At 32.2% G+C, this 18202-nt stretch overlaps 1 protein-coding gene across 1 annotated transcript in view; it reads left to right on the top strand.

Annotated features, from left to right (window-relative positions):
* The first annotated feature begins 14398 nt into the window (after nt 1–14398).
* LOC102806769 (WD repeat-containing protein 89-like) overlaps nt 14399–18202 on the top strand; it is a 44165-nt gene continuing 40361 nt past the window's right edge. The window contains exons 1-3 of the mRNA XM_085500062.1: nt 14399–14435; nt 15342–15496; nt 15917–16017. Coding sequence (XP_085356188.1) covers nt 15363–15496; nt 15917–16017 — 235 coding nt within the window. The 5' untranslated portion in view covers nt 14399–14435; nt 15342–15362. The remainder of the gene's footprint in view (nt 14436–15341; nt 15497–15916; nt 16018–18202) is intronic.

The following is an 18202-nucleotide window of genomic DNA, read 5'->3' as shown; positions in this document are numbered from 1 at the left end:
TGACTGATTATGTTCAAATTTTATATATTCATTATATATCATGTCATAGATGTACAGATGCATTCAGAATGGCCAACCAATGGCCTTTTTATTTTAATTAATTTCAAAGTAAAATCTCTCAATATGGACAAGTACTCGTTTGGTGATCAGATACAAGATGAATGCATGAATGTCAACCATTTTAACATTATAAAATTATCATAATCAAGCATCAACTTCTTGATCCATATCTCTGACATGTTTATGTTCCAACTATATTACTATAAACAAAACTATATATCTTAAATTGTATAACTAATGAGGAATGTGCCATGCATAGCTTGTTTCGGATCAGATTCAAAATGGCCGACTGGTGGGCAGTTTGTATTAACAAATACTGTACTAGAGTCATGCCTCTGACACACTTTGACGATTTGCAATCAAACTTTATAACTACATATTGACATCCATGAATTTGTTTCAATTCTGATTCAAAACTGCTGACTCATGTCAGTTTTGTTTACCAATTAAACAACAGGGACTAAATTATTCATGTATTAATGGATGGTGTAAGCATTTCCTGACTCACTTTTGAACTTCACCATATACATAATTAATTTTATTTGAATTCTGTCAGACCTTGTATCGATACTCTGAGTTCAATGGCATATATAAAAGAATCGATAGTATTTTATTTGAAAAAAATGTCTTTAGGCTGTATAGTTATTAAATGGAATGAAAAAAACATGAACTTTACAATAAATAGAAGATGGATGTGCAGCCATGATGTTTTCATCCATGATTTCAAAGACAATGTTATGCATTCTCATGTATTATACCGGTAGTTCTTATTTATAATGCAAATGTAAGTTATGTAACTTGAGATTTGAACAGAAGCAACTAATTTGCTATGTATATGTCAAACAAATGTCAAGTGCATTTACATGAAAAATCTATCATTGATATGTAAAATACTTTATTTTCGCTTGCAACTAATTTTCAGTATTTTCGCTTAAGGAATGATTCAGTGAAAATAAAAACCAGCAAATATAACCTTTTTCAACAACAAAAATCAGTGAAAATTAATTCCATACAAAACAGACAAAATGTCTTTTCAGCAAAAATTGATTCCAGCTAAAATAAAGTATTTAAATTCAATGCAATTAATGCAAAGAATTAAATGGGAAAACAACCAAACAATCTGCAATCTGCATTATCATTATTGTGTTACACCTGACTCACTAATGTGCCAGCTGTTAATGTATAACTGGTGTTATTTTTACCGTTTGCATTATAAATAAGAATTATAATACATTTCTTGTACCCTCTGGTGATTCACTATTCACTGTCAACCCAAGCACGTTTCTCCCTTCAGATGTATATATCAAAACAAGATCTCAAATGTATAACCCTTAGGGAATATAACTGTCATTGTAGCAACATCTGACGACTCCACTATGTCTTGTATATATCACACAATGTTTTTTTTTGCTGTCATCTTTATTGAAGCATGCATAATTTGTAGCTCTGTCATTCTGTCCATTGTCCGTCTGTCTGACCTGTTAACGACTTTATACATGCTTCTATTGGTTCAAATGTTTAATCAATGTTCCATTTAATATGTCTACCTGCAGTACAGAAATGTTGTTTGTCTTTGGGATGTAAAATCTCAGAATTGAATTTTGAAATTGGTCTAATACATTGTAAATGTTAATTGTGCTGTTACGAGAGAAATTTTACTCATGAATCAGCATTACAAGGTTTTTTGTTTTTATAGCATTCATGGAGACTAAATTTTGCCAAAGTCGCTGACACTCGATGTCATATAGGACCCCAAAGAAATTTAGGATTTTCACAAGAGCTTTGCGAACATTTGTCTCTCGCAAAAAAAAAAAAAAAAAAAGCAAACTTTTATGATTTAAAATTGTCCTTAATTTGCATTAATGATAGAGATGTGTCTATAAGGTCAAAGTATTACTTCACAATAATTCAGTATTATATATGCAATTCTTTATTAGTATGCGTGTTGGTATATTGAACTATGTTTCTTCGGTCACTGCATTAGGCTTAGCATTAAAAATGTGATGCATTACCGTGGTGACTGAATGTAATAGAATGTTATTTATCAAAGTTCTTGTAAAAATGTATCTCCAAGCAACCACAAATGTACATCGACAAGGTGTTTTTAGTACGAGAAATCAACTTATAGAACAGGAAATTTGGGTACTTTGTTGCCAGGAACGTGCGATGTAAACTATGAACCTACTCTGAAACTCTGAAAGCATGCAGCTACGCATATGTAAACAGCTAGTGTCTATCTCACTGTAATGATCATGCATTATTCATATTGTTTAAACTCTTTCCACTCCTATGTCCTGGGGATGGATTTGTGGGACATTAGTATAGTCTGTCTTTTCGATTGTTTGTCTGTCAGAAAATGTCGTGCCTTGTTTGAGATAAAATGATGCTACGGGTTGGTTTGGAGCATATTCTGAAAACTGGGTGGAAATTATTATCTGATAAATTGCATAGTTTAATTAAAGAAGTTTAGTGTGGTTACAATTACAATGTCTTCTACAAGCTTTATGCATGATTTATTAAAAAAATGTCTAAGCATCTAAGTCATTGTGCAGAGTGTACATGAGTTGTGTATGTATTTTACAAAATGTATAGATGTATACTGCATTGGCACAGTGACCATGTCGTGTTGAGATTGTTATATACAGGTACGGTAGTTTTAACTTCCTGCTTTCATTACATTGTGGTTTGCGTACAGGTAGTATAGTTTTAACTTCCTGCTTTCATTACATTGTGGTTTGCGTTTGTATGTTAATATTTTGCCTGTAATTACATTAGTTCCACTTGGACGTTTCTCACTGCTGATGGGCAATGTATTTTGTCCCTGAGGGGAAACTCAACTGCTTACATATGTACATCTTGTCACTATATTCGATATAAACAATGTTTGAATCCAGCTTTTTTGGGGTCGGTGACTGGTGTACTGGGGTGTGCGTATTTTTGTGCGTCTGATTACACTAGCAAGGGGCTTTGATGTGGACCTGAATTTGAATTTTGTTTTAATCTGTGTGCATGTTTATATGTTTGTAATTGACCTGTGCTTGCAATTAGTTATTGATTTTAGGTAACGACCTGAGGGAATATTTGTAATTAACTGACTTTAATTAAATCAGTCTCTGTCCATTTCTTCATCATCTACCCATGGCATATCAGAAAGTTTGCATATACTGTTTAAAAGAGTTAGATTTTTCTATTGTGTGCATGCACTCATTGAAAATGTGTATTCTCCACTGTAAATAATGAACTGACAAATGTAATGTTCTAGAATTTTTATCATGGTAGTAATAATAGACCATGATCAAGGGTTATTTCTAGCTTTTTGGAACTGAATTTCAGACACTTGTGGTTAGATTTGTTCAAATTTTGTATATAAATAGATGATTTGCAATCTAGAGCCCTTTATCTTTACTTTTCATGTTGGTTAGCTTTGTAATTTAATTAAAAATTGCCAACTAGTAGTCATGTAGGCTTTGTTTTCAAGTGATTCTTGAGCTTTTCTCAAACATGTCATGACAGATTTGGTACAAAGTTGGTACAAAACCAAGACATAATTTTGTGTTGTCAAATGTCATTTATCCAAATCCAAACTTGGATGTCATTGTCAAGGATTTGTACCTAAATACAACATCTCGTGAAAGTTATGACCCTCTCATCGGGATTACTCATTTCTACTTCCAAACTAATCACTGGTAAAAAAAAAAAAATTGCATGTATTCGCTTCAAATCTGTCATGTGTTAATTTGGTGGCTACCCATGCATTAATCAGTGAAAACTTATCATTGTAATTAATGTTTATAAACGTCATACTAATTGTAGTTCCTGATAAAATCGCCCACCACTATTCTCCCGAGAACTTGACTTGCGTTTACAAGGTCATTCTGTGCGAGCTCATAAAAGTCTTATTATCAATGTGCGGTTGAAATGCAACTTGTCCTTATTGCATTAAACTAAACAAATTTATTAAAAAATTTAATTAAGTTACTTCCGATACGTCAAATATAGATGTCAATTTTATCAAGTCTTTTCGTACAATAAGCCGATTAACTGCAAAAAGTGACATTTCTTGACAATACATGTAGAAACTGTTTGCTATTAAAATAGAAAATCACCTGTTGGGGTCTTTGTTGTGAGTATTTGATATGTAAAATTTATAAGTCGACATCATTCACTTGCATGGATTATCACATCATTCAATTACATGAATTATGATTTCAATAATTGGTTAATACAAGAGTTTTTATATTCAATATAACGTTTGATTTCAGCAGTATGACGTTTGTTATGATTGAAAAAATGTACTAATTATAGTAGCGATGTAATCGTACATGTCGAATGCCATTCAGTGCATGAAACAAATCGAATGTGGATGACTTGCGATGACAATAATGACAGTTTCAACCCCAAATGGTGGTAAATAGCTCAGGCTTTTTTGTTGTGATCAAATCACAAAAAAGTTAGCCTTGGTAAATTAACGTCACAACAGTTATGAAATATGTCTTTCGCTACTTGTGTTTTAGTTTTTTAGCTTTGTTGAGCGGAGCTCATCATATGAGTGATTGTCCATATCTGCTGTCCACCGGCAGTGTTCGTGTCAACTTTTTACTTTTTCAACTTCTTGAAAACTACAAGTTTGATTGCTTTGATACCTGGTGTATATGTACCTTGGATATAAACCTCTCTTAGATTTGTTCATTTTGTGTTGGCATCCTCAATTCTCTAATTAAGGTAGAGATGCAGATTACCTGACAGGTATTTTAATTAGTTAATTAGGAAACCAGATGACCTCCCTTCTCCACAAAATTATGTATTTTCGGAAAGCTTATTGTATGAATTTTAAAATTTTGTTAGTATTTTTTTTTATGGACACTGTAGTTTGAAATATGCACAAAAATATACTTTTTTGATCAAAAGTGATTTAAAAAAAATTAGTTCTTAAACCATGCTTCTGTTTTCTTTCAAAATTGGTTTATGGGTACATCTGTTTACTATGAAGAAAGTGCCGTCTTGAAAACTGTCTACCAGTTGTCAATTTTGCAGGCAGCAGCAGCCCAAATTTCACTACTTCAAGTTTATGCATAAATTAACACCTAGGCTAGTTGTCTGTACGATTGTTGTAACACTGTTCAACCAAAAACAATGCCCCGACGGCGTTTTGAAGATAAACACATTGTCAATCATTTATGAAAATTTCAAAACAAGAGGTCTCGGAGCTATTTTTTGGGATGTGCACTAAAAAGAAGCTGAGATAATTGCTAATTTGCATAACAATTCACTCAGTTCTTGTTAAAAGCTGCAAATTGTATATTGTACATATATGTGCTAGAGGTAGACCTCTCTCAGATTTGTTCATTTCGTGATGATATTTTCAATTCTCTAATTGAAATGTGCTTTGGTGACAGTCTACTGAGAGATTCTTGTCTTTTACTCATTTTTCTGTCCATGTTTTCATCAATAATTAATTAATTTACATAATGTTTAGATTACATCAATTGAAATGAATGCTATTATGTTTGATTGCTTCATTTTTGTCAAGACTTGTCCAAATTTTGCTTAGCACCGGTTGGATTTCACAGTACCTGAAATCAAATAAAAACTTAAAAACAGATTCTCAGATAACTGATTTTGTTATTTAGACTTTTAGAAAATCTAACCTTTTGAATGCCACAATTTTTTTTGCCAAAATTTTGGTGCTACCCTTTGCAAATACTGATGCATTTACCGTCAGATCAGTTTCTTCATTAGTTAGACCAAATAGACATTAATTGCTTCAGGTTTTGATAAAAAAAATTCGAAGCACATGTGAGCAAATCCTGCAGCCTAATGTTGTGGCATTTGTATGGTAGGGCGCATACAATTGAATAATTCACTGATTACATTGGTTATTGATTTCTTGATCCATTCTGCATATTTTCTAAACATGATATTCCAACTACACACTTTATGTATTTTTTAACTGAGGTTATTCTCTATGCTGCATTTAGATTTTAATACATTTTTTTTATCAAATTCTTTATTTTTTGACTTTTTTTTAAACTTATTTTACTTAGGTATTTATTTATTTTTTGTTTCATTTGATATTCTTGAATATTGCAGAAATATCTTTGAAATATTGAAGAAATGTTTTATTTTTCGATTTTTAAAAAAAAAATTGGCATAAGTTCATTGTAAGGTTAACGCACATTGATAGGAACATTATAACAAACACCAATTATTGAATTTATTGCTGTTAGTTATTCATTTATTACCTCAATAAATTTACATCAAAAACAAAATAATGGATTTTCATTTCTGTTGCTTCAACCGCTTACTGATGAAGAAGCTATTTGAACTGACAAATTACAGACTCTAATTTTGATTCCCGATAGTCAAAGCATTGGCTGTAGAATTCACTTGATTCTAATGTGTACAGATCAAGGCAAACACCTACCATCTATATTCATGGGAATAATTTACCCTGGGCTGCTGGACATTTTAACTGAAGGACCCTAGGAAATCAAGTCCCGAATCACATTTGTTCACCTTGAATAAACCCCAAACCACATCTTAAAACTTTTGCATGAGGATCGATTACCAATTAATTGTGCTGTTGTCTAGAGCTTCGTAGTCAGTAAAGTAACAGTATTATCTCATGTATGATACGCGACTACTTTTTGAATGATATTTGCTGAATAATTCATTACGGTGATGTACATTTGAATGTGTACAGGTTTTATTCAACAGAAATAGCAATCTATTTGTAGTATTTAATTATTCATCTGCAATTTCCATAGCGTACATTTCAATTTTTAATTGACTTGATATATACATTGTGTTGTGTATCCCATAATTCATCGCTGTTATATAGATTGGAGTTCAATATTATATTGCGCTTTCAGTCAGTGACTGTCTAGCTGCCTTATATGACGAAATATTACTTTTCATTTGCGCCAAATTCTGTTCTCATTTTGTGATTTATTAGAAAGATTCCATGTTTCAGTTACTGAGTTGAGCCTTATTTCAAGAGAAGGTAAGAATTGTTTGTTTATCCGACAAAACGTTGACAGGAAATTATATTACTATAGCTTTTTTCTGAAATGCATCAGAACGACAGTGTATGTGTATGGAAATTCTGTATGCGCTTCAAATTTTTTTCTGCCTTTCCGTTGATCTAGCTTAATCCAATAAACACTGTGAAAAGTATAAGAAACTAGTGAATAACACTGCATCATCAAATCCACAAGAATTGAATGCACCATGCATTTCAGTACGTAGTGTTTAACTATCACAGGTGGCCATCGACTGTAAATTGCAACTTCCCTGAAGCCAATTATAGCAATTCAAAATTTGTTTTTGTGTCTGATGTCATAACCCTTTTGCACAGATACAGATAATTATCTATAATCCCAGGATATTTATTCTTTGGTTGACGTCAGCAGAGGCGAGTGATTACCGCCAGAGTTTTGTATCAATCCGAGCCACAGGAGAATATTTAGGCAGTGTGTACAATGAAAAGAGTTTGGCAGTATGTGGCATAACACTGTGGTGATATGGGTTTTTGATTTACCCTGTCTTACGTCACACTGTAGTGATATGGGTTTTTGATTTACCCTGTCTTACGTCACACTGTAGTGATACGTAGTGATAATTGGTGGCATTTACAAATTATGACAGCAGATAGATTCATTTCCGATGTTTATATTTAAGTTTGCGTATAATATGCGGCTAGTTTTCTCAGAGGTTAACGATACAAATTGTTCATGTGCTTGAGAAAGTTGTAGTACTGAGTACTTGTTTCATTTAATTGTTGTTCATGCTCAGTTTAAGAAATATACATTAGGTCTGAAAATGAACTTGACACACAGAATATCAGGTTTTCAATTACTGGCCAATAGGAATCACATGAATAATGTTTAAAAAGGCACCTTCACTCAAGCCGAGTCTCATGGCAACTTTACTTGCAAGATTGAAAGTACAATGAAAAACAAAATATAGATTAACCGTGTAAACAAAACATAAGCATGTCCCATGATTCTCTGCTGCAATTCCTCAGATTGACAAGTTTTCAATCACAGTTGATTTTCTAATGTTTCAAATAGTAACAAATATTTCCCATTAGTTCACTCTCATTGAAGGGAAGGAGTATATTTCTTTACTCTAAGAATAGACAAACAGAGAGCAGACAAACGGTCTGCTCTCTGATTGGTCTGACTGTTAGATACTAGGGTTGAGTAGCCAATCAGGAAGAATCTTGTAACTAGCTTTGCTTGCACTAAGAGATTCCAATCATCATACATTTATATGTATGTACATTATTTAAGCATCAAATTTAACAATCATATAGTTTTTTTCATTTTTTTGTTTATAATTTACAAATTTTAATCAAGACTTGATGCCAATAATTAGTTCATTTGGTCCAAAATTATTTTTAAAAAAAATAGAAAAATACGTAAAACAGGAAAATGGTGCACCTAACTTTTCTTGTGAATAATTACGGCAATCAGAGGGTTTTTCCATTGCATATGATCAATCCAAAAGTCCAAAATCACTCATAAGTAACATAATTGTATCCTTATTTGCAATCTGTACAAATATTGATTGTGACATGAACTTCTAATTAAGTGTGTGCTTGTTGAAAATCATAAACTGTAAACACTCAGTTTAATTGTGCAGTATGTATGTGCATTTTCGCTGTGTCATTGCTGACTTTTTAGCTCCGCTGTCGACTTTGTCGAGCGGAGCTTATCATATGAGTGATTGTCCGTCGTCGTCGTCGTCCGTGTCAATGTTTTACTTCAATGTTTCGACTTCTTCTTGAAAACTACAAGCCTGAATGCTTTGATACTTGGTGTATATGTACCTTGGGTAGACCTCTCTTAGGTTTGTTCATTTCATGTTGATATCTTCAATTCTCTAATTTGGTGAATATTTTTGTCATTTTTGGTAAAAAGTGATATTTTCGACTTCTTGTTAAAAACCGCAAGTGCAATTGCTTTGATATTACATATATAGGTACTACATGTGGACCTCTCTCAGATTTGTTCATTTTGTAATGATATCTTTAATTCTCTAATTTTGGTGAATATTTTTGTCATTTTTGGTAAAAAGTGATATTTTCGACTTCTTGTTAAAAACCGCAAGTCCAATTGCTTTGATACTACATATATAGGTACTACATGTGGACCTCTCTCAGATTTGTTCATTTCGTGATGATATCTTCAATTCTCTAATTTTGGTGAATATTTTTGTCATTTTTGGTAAAAAGTTATATTTTCGACTTCTTGTTAAAAACCGCAAGTCCGATTGCTTTGATATTACATATATAGGTACTACATGTGGACCTCTCTCAGATTTGTTCCATTTTGTGATGATATCTTCAATTCTCTAATTAATTTATTTTGGTGAATATTTTTGTAATTTTTGGTAAAAAGTGATATTTTCGACTTCTTGTTAAAAACTGTAAGTCCGATTGCTTTGATACTATTCATATTGTTCATTTTCTAATGATGTCTTCAGTTCTTTAATTGAAATGTGCTTTGCTAACAGCGGAGCTATCTCAGCCGATAGGCTGCTTGTTATTAAATCTAATTAAATATTGCTGAAAACTTAAAATTTGTTGTGTAGTTGTAACAGTAATAGTTTTGCAAGTCAATAATTTTGTGCATTGTGTAATTAAGTAGGTTAATCATCACAATTATTGTTGGAATAATTATGCAAATGATATGCAAATTAATATGTAAATTGTTGTCGTCTCAGTGGTTTAAATTTCTGGGGGCAACACTGCAGTTGTGTTACATGTATTTTTCATGTCCTGTATCAAACACAATGTGGTGTCACAACTTGTAATATTGTCCTTCACAATAGAATTAATCAACCTGTGTATAAAAACCACCTGTCTATAGAGGAGGATTTCTTTATGTACCCTACGTGGTCCTATACGCAGGTTTCACAGCAGGTGGCAACGGAATACTTTTACAAGTGATACCTCAAAAAGCAGTACGTGTTCCCGGTTGTGGAGAAACTCATGGTTTCTATTGTACTTTGTACAACTCAATGACTTTCTAGATTCACCATAAGTGCGCTCCTTATTGATCAATATAATTATTCACTAGCTGAATAGTCTATGTGACATTTGTTCAGAATAAACTTAATTTGGTTTTGAGTCCAAAGGATATGAAAAAGATTTGTTGCTACTTAATGGAGATTCCAATGTACGTCACTCAAAATGGCTGTGCGTCATCTTCTAAACAACGAAGACAGACTAGATCAACGATCTATTTATCATATGCCATTATACACAATTCACCTTGTACATTTCAATAGTAGAAATTAAAAGATAAAAAGTATGAGTTATTTAACTTAGGAGAAAATGTGACGAATCATCTGTCATTTCGGTATCTAGGTGCACACATTTCCAAAATTAAATTTTACCTAATATCAATTTGTTATTATTTTGAAATTTCCTATTTCAGTGTATAACAGTAATTTTTTTATGACTGTCTATTTATAGACTAAAATTGTCATCCATCTTTCCAGCTTCTGTCGCTTTTTTACAAATTAAACGTCATCAGCTTTTCCATCATTTTGGCAGGGAAAAAATACTAATTGGACATCAAATGGATGTGGAATATAAACAGTTAACTCAGAAATCTGTTGAATAGATGCCAGCCTATTCTCTATGACTGAAAGTTAAAAAAAAATTAAGGGTTCCAGCTTGTTCTTACTTGTACGTCATGTAATTTTCAATCAGAATATAAAGTCATTATTCCCATGGAAACAAGCCAAGTCTTCATGTATTTGCTAAAACATTTTGCTTTTATAGCAAGTATTTTATAGTGCTTTTAAAATTATTCACACTGTAGCCACAGCATCTGTTCTTAGAATAAATAAGATAAAATTAGATTCGACAGTTAACTTTGTTTTACTTCAGGTAACATGTAGACATTTGTTAATATATTGTATTGTATGTGTAGTTTTATTTTAGTTTACTTTAAAAAGCTTTAATACAGCAATTACCAAAACTGAAATGTCAGATTCTATTCTATTCTATTCTATTCTATTCTATTCTATTCTATTCTATTCTATTCTATTCTATTCTATATTCTATTCTATTCTATATTCTATTCTATTCTATTCTATTCTATTCTATTCTATTCTATTCTATTCTATTCTATTCTATTCTATTCTATTCTGCATTTATAAATTTACTTGACATGATAAATTTGATTGAAATAAAAAGTATCGCCTATTTAATTTTGTTTTATGTCCAAAATCTGATTGGTAAGTCAAGTAGAATGCCTTGTGGCCCTGGAACATGCATACATACATCATTCTTTACTTAGACACACAGACAAATACACTGATTTGTTTGTAAACAATATAGTTGATGAATTATTTATTATGTTTTTTTTTTAGTTTGTTCAAATATTTATTATTTTAGTGCATAAACGCTGCATGTTTACAAGTGGATAAAAAAAAAACATTACTGTAAAATGACTAATTTTCACTGGGTTTAAATTTCACTGATTTACCATTTCAGGCATATTCAGTGGGTTTTAAATTCACGGTTTCGTCATTTAGATAATGTGTTCTATGCTAAATTTTACATATTCACTGTGTTTTAATTTAGCGCATTTTTCCAGTCAGCGAAATAAGCTAAATTAAAACACAGTGAATAATTACCCCCTTTACAGTATTCAGGCTTAGGGCTAATGCGAAATATGTAAATCTGGTATTAATGTACAAAAATGATGTCATGCAATGCCCAAATAAAGACAGTGTCATTATATTATATTAAACTTAATTTATGCAATATGAATAAAGACAAATAAAGACAGTGTCATTATATTATATTAAACTTAATTTATGCAATATGAATAAACATGAGTATCACTGCATGTATGATAAGAATATATGCATTGCTATTCTCTGGGGCTGAGCTACATCACAGAAGGTGCAACCGGACGTGCATCACTGTACAATACATTTCTATGGCCTCTATGCAATCTGCTGTAAAATGCTGGTCGAAGAGACGGGGAATTTGCTCTAAAAGTGCATTTTTTTCATTATTCATACCATAGAAAAACCCTGAAAAGTTGATGACATGTGTCCAAATCAATAATTACATTAACTTATGCTTTTGAAAAAATAAAATTGTGATAAGTTTGTCCCTCCTCATCTATTAGGTCAAATATCCATGATGTACGTTAAAATACTCCTAACAAAATTGTTTTATTTCTCGGGCACCTTTATTGAGGATGCTAGTCTAATCAAGCAAATATTTACATTTTGACTTTCGTTCCAAGTTCAAAATTTTCTAAAATGATGTATTGTGTACTTGTGAAGATCAGTAAGTGCATTATTGTGTTAGTGGTAATTGTGTTTATTAATTCATCACATCATTAATTGTCATAGTCCAAATTTTTAGAAAGGCGGAAAAATTAAAAATTAAATAAATCATATATTGTACATTATGAAATTAACATATAAATTGACAGATTCAGGCTAATCTGTATGTAGATTTCAGAATGAAACCAAACAATAGATAGATGCAAGTATAGATAAGAACATGTAAATAACAAAAATGTGCAATTTTCGGTTTTTGTGCACCTCTATTCAAGATGCACTTCTAATGGCAAGAGTAAATGCCATTGAACATATCATCTGATAAAATCTAAACTTTCCTTATTAATATATTACTAATTAATGGCTTGATACAACACACATTTTTTAGTTTTAATTGCTCACATGCATCATGACATAGGTGGTAATTAAATTTCTTGAGAGGCAATAACTGAAAAGCTGCAGCGACGTAAATCAGTTAGGGTTGAAAATGTTTTATCGATTGTGCGCGTTGTCCATTTGATTTGTTCCATGCGCTGAACAACGTGCATGCATGTACTATGATTATGTTAGTTCTATTTTTAGTATTTGTAACCAAATAATGCGTGTATAGACTGCTAGTCAGTATTGGCTTTTTCATTGAAAACTTCTCAGTGAAACATGTTGATGCGGGACAGTGTGCCCTCTGACAGGACTTCTTCCATAGGGATCTCAATTCAAATTATATCTCCACTAATCAAGTTAAGTCAGCTTGTTGAATGCTGGGAAGGTTGATCTTCAAGTTAAGTCAGCTTGTTGAATGCTGGGAAGGTTGATCTTCAAGTTAAGTCAGCTTGTTGAATGCTGGGAAGGTTGATCTTCAAGTTAAGTCAGCTTGTTGAATGCTGGGAAGGTTGATCTTCAAGTTAAGTCAGCTTGTTGAATGCTGGGAAGGTTGATCTTCAAGTTAAGTCAGCTTGTTGAATGCTGGGAAGGTTGATCTTCAAGTTAAGTCAGCTTGTTGAATGCTGGGAAGGTTGATCTTCAAGAAAGAAAGAAAATTGTTTGTTACTATATAGGTGACTTGTTTTGTTTATAAAATATATGAATTTCATTTCACCAAATTAAAAATTCCTTAATAGCAAAATGTTTTTGAAGATCACTATATGAATGTATGAATTCATCAAATCAGTGGTGCGTCATATCAGCTGATGTGGGAACATTCCATGTGTTGAGTTCACAGTGGTACAAATCTTATACGAAGTGTACATCTACAGTGTGATATAGTGTAGTGATTCAGACTGTAGCTGTGGCTTCCTGATTAAACTTGTTTTTTGTTGTTGCAAACTTATCTTTGTGTTCAAACAGAGTTTAAACAGAATCTTATAAAGTGCTTCTGCATGAACACTACCGATTGCCTTATAGTGATTAGGGACAATCCCACGTCTGTTTCAATTATTAGTGTCACACAGCATTAGGAGAATGTAGGAACTACTCAACTGAAGACATCATATAATAAGTTCTTTATAAGCTGATCATGTGCAGTTATAGTAATAATGTTTAAAAACAAAGAGGTGTGTTTACTTATACTGTACCATCATTTTTATCTTCATCTTGTTTTTTTTTAAAATCTATATCTGATTTATTTTAATATGAAGGAACTAAACGTATCTTGCTCATTAAATTACCCCATATATTTTTTGAAATTCAATACAAAACCACCAAGCTTCTAAAACGTGACTCTGAAATCTCTTCCTCCCCGAAGGCAAACTCCGATATAGTACTATTATTGCGAAAAAAGTGAATGACAGTGCTTATAATGGCATATTAAATGTTGTTTTGAAATGAAAGCTTAGCAGCAAAATCTTTGTATGTCGTGTAACTGCATCTGAGAATGGTCAAAAGAGGCAATCGTGAACTGAATTATTTATGCGTAAACGTGTTTATTTATGTGCTACATCTTGCCAATGCTTGATCGCTATCGGCAATGAGATGTGAGGTAAGATTATGTTATTGTCGATTGTGACTAGACTCCTCACAGACTTCTTACTGAACGTTCTGCATCTCACTGCTGTCTCTCGGTTCGTAACACAATGTTTTCACTTTGTACATTTTTGTTTCCATCGTTTTAAAGTTTTTTTGTATCATAGCAAGCTGTGCCAAAAAAAGCCTGCAATCACTTTTGACATTGTTCATCCTGATATTATGTAGTTGAAACTGGTTTTATAATATTGAAGATTTTTCTTCATGTTGATCTTCGTGATTTAATTAGTAGATTCAAGTCGTTATATGCTGCAGAGATTCTGAATTGCATATTTTCCCGATGAGCTCACTTGTAAACCATTGTCGTCACTCCTATGATTAACTCCATCAAAGGAGAATGTTTGCACTAAATTTTGTGGGTTTTTTGGTGGGAATTTCAGTTTTGAATTCAGCAGTAGCTACTTCACATTTTACGGTTCCTTTGATATAATGTAATAGAGAAGGAACTAAGGAACATAATTTTCACATTATAATGTACTGTTGTATGTATGTATGGTTTTGCATGACAGCGTAGAGTAGCGCAAGTGTATCGCTTATTTCTGCATTACCATAAGCTAATCCCATGACTATTCGACCTTGGTTTTGATAATTTCAAATGCATCTATTTTTCATGAGATGGATATTACAGCTGGGAAAAAATATGATTTTCATAAAAAAAAAATCCGGAAAACATGCCTTTTTAGCTAGCAAGTTATTTTAGCTAATTTAATCTGTATTTTCACTATTTGAAGATAAAGCTGTTGGCACTTGAGTTCAATTAAGATTCTGTTAATTTAAGGCCTTAATTTGAGCTAAATTTGCTTTTTAAGGCATGTAGCTACACGTATTTCAAAGTGTTTTACACTATGTGATGATTTTTACCATCTTCATCTGCATGTATTATTTCCCTTTTTCTTTTATCAAAAGTAAAAAAAATATTAAATCATTATTTTTTTTCATTTCAGTTGTGGCATTGTAAATTAATAATGGCAAATATATCATCATTACCGCTTGGAAGACAGTGGACGACTACATTATCTGATTTGCAGCTTGCTGAGAAAGCACCGATTGCTTCAGACAACCGAGAGACATACATCTTTGAATTGGACGGACAGCTCAGGTATCTCTTGGGATAAGTGTTTACATAATTGCAAGATGCATTGTTTGCATTTGTTCCGCCTGTCACTAAAAATGATGCTAAATTTCTTTCTTGTAAATTGTATTTTTTTTACTACAAATGAAATTCACATCGTCAGACTTGTACTGCTATTTATAGATATTTTCAATCACTGACATTGTCTGTTGTTTACAAAAATTGATCACCCCCCCCCCCCCAAACTATAACTAATTTATTGCGAAATAAATTTTTTTTTAATAAAAGTGCCCTGGTCAGTCATTACATAATGTGTATGGATCTACATCAAACCAGGTTTAAACTATTGTAAGGGATTGATGTAGCTGCAAGTTCTGATTCTGAAATATATCTTTCATATTATTTTCAAAAGATTAAGCAAACAATATATTGGATCTTTTTTTACAGTTGCAACTCTGATGGTGATCCACTTGTTGCTGCAGCTGGATCCAACAATTCTATTAAAATATATTCAAGAAATCGTCTTACAAATGTAGCTCACCTAAAAGGTAAGTCTCAACTTTATCAAAATAAGATCACCAGTACTTTGGGTTGAAATAGATTGATTTGAACTTGATTGGTAGTGCTAGGATTTAAATGTGTTGTGTTTGTGAGGGGGTGTGACAGTCGTGCTGTTTTTTTTTGCTTTTTTTGTGTTTTTGGGAGGGGGTTGATAACATTGGCATTTAGATTGCGGGCTTTGTGAGTCAATCTCATTAATATTCTTTGCATTAAAAGTAAGAAGAATATACATTACTAGCTTAAACTAGCATTAATAGCATTACTAGCTTAAACTAGCATTACTAGCTTAAACTAGCATTACTAGCATTACTAGCTTAAACTAGCATTACTAGCTTAAACTAGCATTACTAGCTTAAACTAGCATTAATAGCATTACTACATGTAGCTTAAACTAGCATTACTAGCATTTTTTAATTTATCCTTAAAAAGTGGATTAATATCAAATAGTAACAAACCAAATTTTACCATGGTAACATGTGCATGATTGAATTGGTAAGCTTAGATGGGATTATTAGAATCTCAGTCCCTAGTAGTTCAAGTGGTGCGTCAATAACGCCATGCAAATTACATTTATTTGTCACACAATAACACTCCGAAAATAGAACACTCGCATTTGTTTGCATCATAGCGTCAGTGAACAAAGCGTTCTCATAAACCCAGAATTCTTGCTTAGATATACGTGTATTGTATTTGACAACTTGCGAATCGGCATCTGCTTTCCTTTTTACTCATTTTTAGTCCCTGCTTCCATGTGTCCATGCGTTTCTCGGCTGTTTACAGATGGATTTTTTTCTTCTTACAATCGGGAACCGGATCTCGGCTGCTTATTGATGGATTTTGTTCAAACTTGGTACATACATTAGATATTATTGGTCCTCGATGCAGATCACTTTGTTTTTCAGGTCAAATTCAAAATGGCTGACTGGTTGCCATTTTGTTTTAATGAATGTGGTTCTAGAGTCATATCTCCAACATGATTTGGCTGATTATGTTCATATTTTATATATTTATATATATGCCTTATACATCATGTCATAGATATACAGATATATTGGTTTGATGATCTGATTCAAAATGGCCGACTGGTGGCCATTTCGTTTGAATTAATGCTGTTCCAGAGCAATATCTCTCAATGTAGACAAGTACTCGTACTATATATTACTATAAAAAAACATATAACTTTGATTTGATGACTTGTGGGGATTGAGCCATACATGGCTTGTTTTGTTATTGTTGGTCAAATTAGGGTATAGAAATCAATTTTGTTCATTTATTGACTGACTCACTTATAATACTATGAGAAAGTTGCTAAATTTTATTTTTCATTTGCATTTCAACGTATGATGGATGCAACTTCTATTCCATCTTCTCTTCTATAGTAGTTAGATGTGGAATAACTGAAGATATTCACAGCAGATATTCCGGTACATCGTTTAAACAGCAGTAAAAATGTACGGCAATCGTTGTTACCGGTACATACTTGTTAATTTGGTCAATCATGTTATCAACATTTGTATTTTGTTTGACAGAAAAGTTGTCTGGGTAATTATTTCTATAGTCTATGCCGAATTAGTATTTCATAAAAAAATAAATATGAATCATCAGGATTGTTTATGACAACCATAAGTACCCATGACAACGAAAAGAATCCATCTTTAATTATTTATGATTTTTTCACAATGTACAAAGTAAACTTTTTGAAATGTATGTATGAAAAAATAATTGTTCAAAAGTTGCTCAAAAATCTGTTTTGATCTATTTTTGTGCAAGAGATAACATTTTTTCATCTGCTTTTTGTGAAGCATCAAATAAAACCATACAATTTGTGGAAATTCAAGAAATCGTTTTCAAATGTAGACAAAACTACCCAAATGAAGCTGTCAATGGCGACCTTCCACAATTGATACAAATTGCTGAAGACAGCTGTTCGCACACAATTACGTCATTTTTACAAATGTTGTTGTTCAGTTCGTTTACCATTTGACAGCAGACAACTTCTGACAATTCTGAATGCTGTAGACATTTAGAGTAAATTCAACCCGTTGTCTGACATTTGACTATTTATATTCAACCTGTAATTTGAATTATGTAAATTTGGAGACTTTCGAAATTGTGTATCAGTAATATGTTCACTAGGGACTACTGAAGTTTGTCAAACATTAACTGTTCTCA

The sequence above is a fragment of the Saccoglossus kowalevskii genome, chromosome 6 (genome assembly GCF_978046115.1).
Source record: "Saccoglossus kowalevskii chromosome 6, keSacKowa6.1, whole genome shotgun sequence".
In the NCBI taxonomy this organism is placed as follows: domain Eukaryota; kingdom Metazoa; phylum Hemichordata; class Enteropneusta; family Harrimaniidae; genus Saccoglossus; species Saccoglossus kowalevskii.
Note: the sequence above shows the minus strand (reverse complement) of the source record. Positions and strands in the feature narration are given on the sequence as shown.